Source organism: Rhinopithecus bieti, unplaced genomic scaffold (assembly GCF_001698545.2).
Source record: "Rhinopithecus bieti isolate Rb0 unplaced genomic scaffold, ASM169854v2 scaffold_28055, whole genome shotgun sequence".
Lineage (NCBI taxonomy): Eukaryota > Metazoa > Chordata > Mammalia > Primates > Cercopithecidae > Rhinopithecus > Rhinopithecus bieti.
In genome coordinates, this window is record NW_016812914.1 from 1,585,189 (window position 1) to 1,587,828 (window position 2,640).

The 2,640-nt window shown below is 55.2% G+C and overlaps 1 protein-coding gene across 1 annotated transcript in view; it reads right to left on the reverse strand.

The window, feature by feature from the left end:
- MPND (MPN domain containing) overlaps positions 1–2,640 on the reverse strand; it is a 19,687-nt gene that overhangs the window by 15,485 nt on the left and 1,562 nt on the right. The window contains exons 3-4 of the mRNA XM_017847148.1: positions 2,531–2,635; positions 605–901 (exon numbers count right to left, since the gene is read on the reverse strand). Coding sequence (XP_017702637.1) covers positions 605–901; positions 2,531–2,635 — 402 coding nt within the window. The remainder of the gene's footprint in view (positions 1–604; positions 902–2,530; positions 2,636–2,640) is intronic.

Below are 2,640 nucleotides of genomic sequence, written 5' to 3' on the forward strand. Positions count from 1 at the left end.
AAAAAAAAAAAAAAAAAAAAGAAAAGAAAAGAAAAAAACTAAGGCACACAAAGGGTTCTTGGCCAAGTTCACCTGGCTGGTGAACACTCAAGGAATATCTATTATTATAGCATTTGAAGTTCCCCAGGGCCCCTCTGGTCCCTGCCAACATTTCCAGCCCCCTCAGCCACCCACAACACCAGCACGTCTTTCTTCTTGCCTACGTGACTTTGCATATGCCATTCCATCCTTCTAGAAAGCTCTTCCCTAGCCAGGGGTGGTGGCGGGCACCTACAGTCCCAGCTACTCAGGAGGCTGAGGCAGGAGAATGGCGTGAACCCGGGAGGTGGAGCTTGCAGTGAGGCGAGATCGCATCACTGCACTCCAGCCTGGGCAAGAGTGAGACTCAGTCTCAAAAAAATAAAAAATAAAAATAAAGAAAATAAAGCCCTTCCCTTCAAGTTGCTCTGAAAAACTCCTGCTCATCCCTCAAAGCCCAAGCTCCCATGTCCCCTGTCTCCACCCCAGTCCTGGAGGGATGGAAGAGGCATGTCACATGGTAAGGGCTCCATCCGTGTTTGTATATATTACTATAATACCTCCTCCTGAGACAGCTGTGTCATGCTGGGCACCCCTCATTCCACAGTGACCTGGGCGGCTTCCTGGAGGAGGTTGTAGCACATACCTCATCAGCAGCAGTAGCAGGTGTGTGCAGCTGGTGCAGCCGGAGCCAGGTGGCCTTGTACTTGTCCAGTTTCTGGCCTTTGTACTTGACAGAGGCCCAGCCACAGCCCGACTTCTTGGCAGGGTTCACCAGCTTCTTGCAGTGGGTGGCCCAGGCGCTGGGTGAGTTGAAGATCTGCCCGGTCTCCTGCCACATGATCCTTCCGTCCGGCTGCAGGTCACCCAGGAACTTCTTCCCCTGCAGTGACAGTCAGCTGGCTGGGCCTGGGACCAACATCCACCATGCCTTCTCTCCCGGGGTCCTCCCTAGCCCCACGCTCCCTGAGGCATCCCTTTACAGGACTTTTAGGAATGCCTCCCAGGCCGGCTGCAGGGCCTCCTCAGTGCCTGGGAGTCCACTTCCACACACCCGATCGGCCTGCACGAAGCTGCCCAGCAGGTATCTGCAGCCCGCCCACCAGGACCAACAAACCCCTAAGATCGGGGACAGGGTCTGTCTGTTTTGATCACTGCTGTGTCTCTAGGATGCAACACACTCAGCAGTTGCTCAATTCAGAAACTCCCATTCACAAGGTGAACAACGTGCTCCCATTCACAAACAATAATGATAGCAGTAATAGTAAAAATACAAGGCCGGGTGCAGTGGCTCACGCCTGTAATCCCAGCATTTTGGAAGGCTGAGGCGGGCAGATCACCTGAGGTCAAGAGTTTGAGACCAGGCTGGCCAACATGGTGAAACCCCGTCTCTACTAAAAATATAAAAATTAGCCAGGCATGGTGGAAGGCGCCTGTAATCCCAGCTACTCAAGAGGCTAAGGCATGAGAATTGCTAGAACTGGGAGGCAGAGGTTGCAGTGAGCCAAGATCATGCTACTGCACTCCAGCCTGGGCAACAGCATGAGACTCCATCTCAAAAAAAAAAAAAAAAAAAAATGCCGGGTGCGGTGGCTCAAGCCTGTAATCCCAGCACTTTGGGAGGCTGAGGCGGGCAGACCATGAGGTCAGGAGTTCGAGACCAGCCTGGCCAATATAGTGAAACCCTGTCTCTACTAAAACTACAAAAAAAAAAAAAAGTGAGCCAGGCGTGGTGGCGCATAGCTGTAGTGCCAGCTACTCGGGAGGCTGCGGCAGAAGAATCGCTTGAACTGGGAGGCAGAGCTTGCAGTGAGCTGCGATAGCGCCACTGCACTCCAGCCTGGGCCACAGAGCGAGACTCTGTCTCCAAAAAAAAAAAAAAGTAATAATACCGACCACAAATAAAGCACTTAGCATGTGGCAGGCGCCTGCTAAAGGCTTCATTCATTTCACCCTCCCCTAATTTTCCCATGGTGGGGAAATATTCCATTTTACGGCTGGGAAACTACAAGAAGGCCGGGGTGTTGCCCATCTGACCCTGCGCGGGTGGTGGCTCCTTTCAGAGCCTCAGTTTCTCCTTTGTGGGATGGGGTGTTTGGAAATCTACGTCCTCCCAATCAGAAGGACCTATCTGTGCCTCAGATTCCCCTCTCCACATGGGGCTTGTCCCGCAACAAGAGCTCCGGGCGTCAGTGTCCCCTCCACAGGAGCTCCTCCTGCAGGAAAAGAGCTCCGGGCCTCAGTTTTCCCTCGCCACACTGGGGCTTGTCCTAAAGCAAGGGAGCTCCAGGCCTCAGTCTCCCCCTTCTCACACCTGGGCTCTTCCTGCAGCCAAGGGAGCTCCGGGCCTCAGTTTCCCCTCGCCACACCGGGGCTCGTCCCTCAGCAGGGAAGCTCCGGGCCTCAGTTTCCCCTCCCTACACTGGGGCTTCTCCTGCAGCAAGGGAGCCCCGGGCCTCAGTTTCCCCTTCTTGCCCGAGCCGCGATGGGACGATGGAGGCGGGGTGCTCACCAGGTAGTAGATGGACAGTACCCCGGCGCCGGGCTCCAGCAGCGCGTCTTTGAGGAGCACCCGCAGCGTGACCGCGCGCCTGGTGAACGCGCCCCCCGGCCCACCGCAGC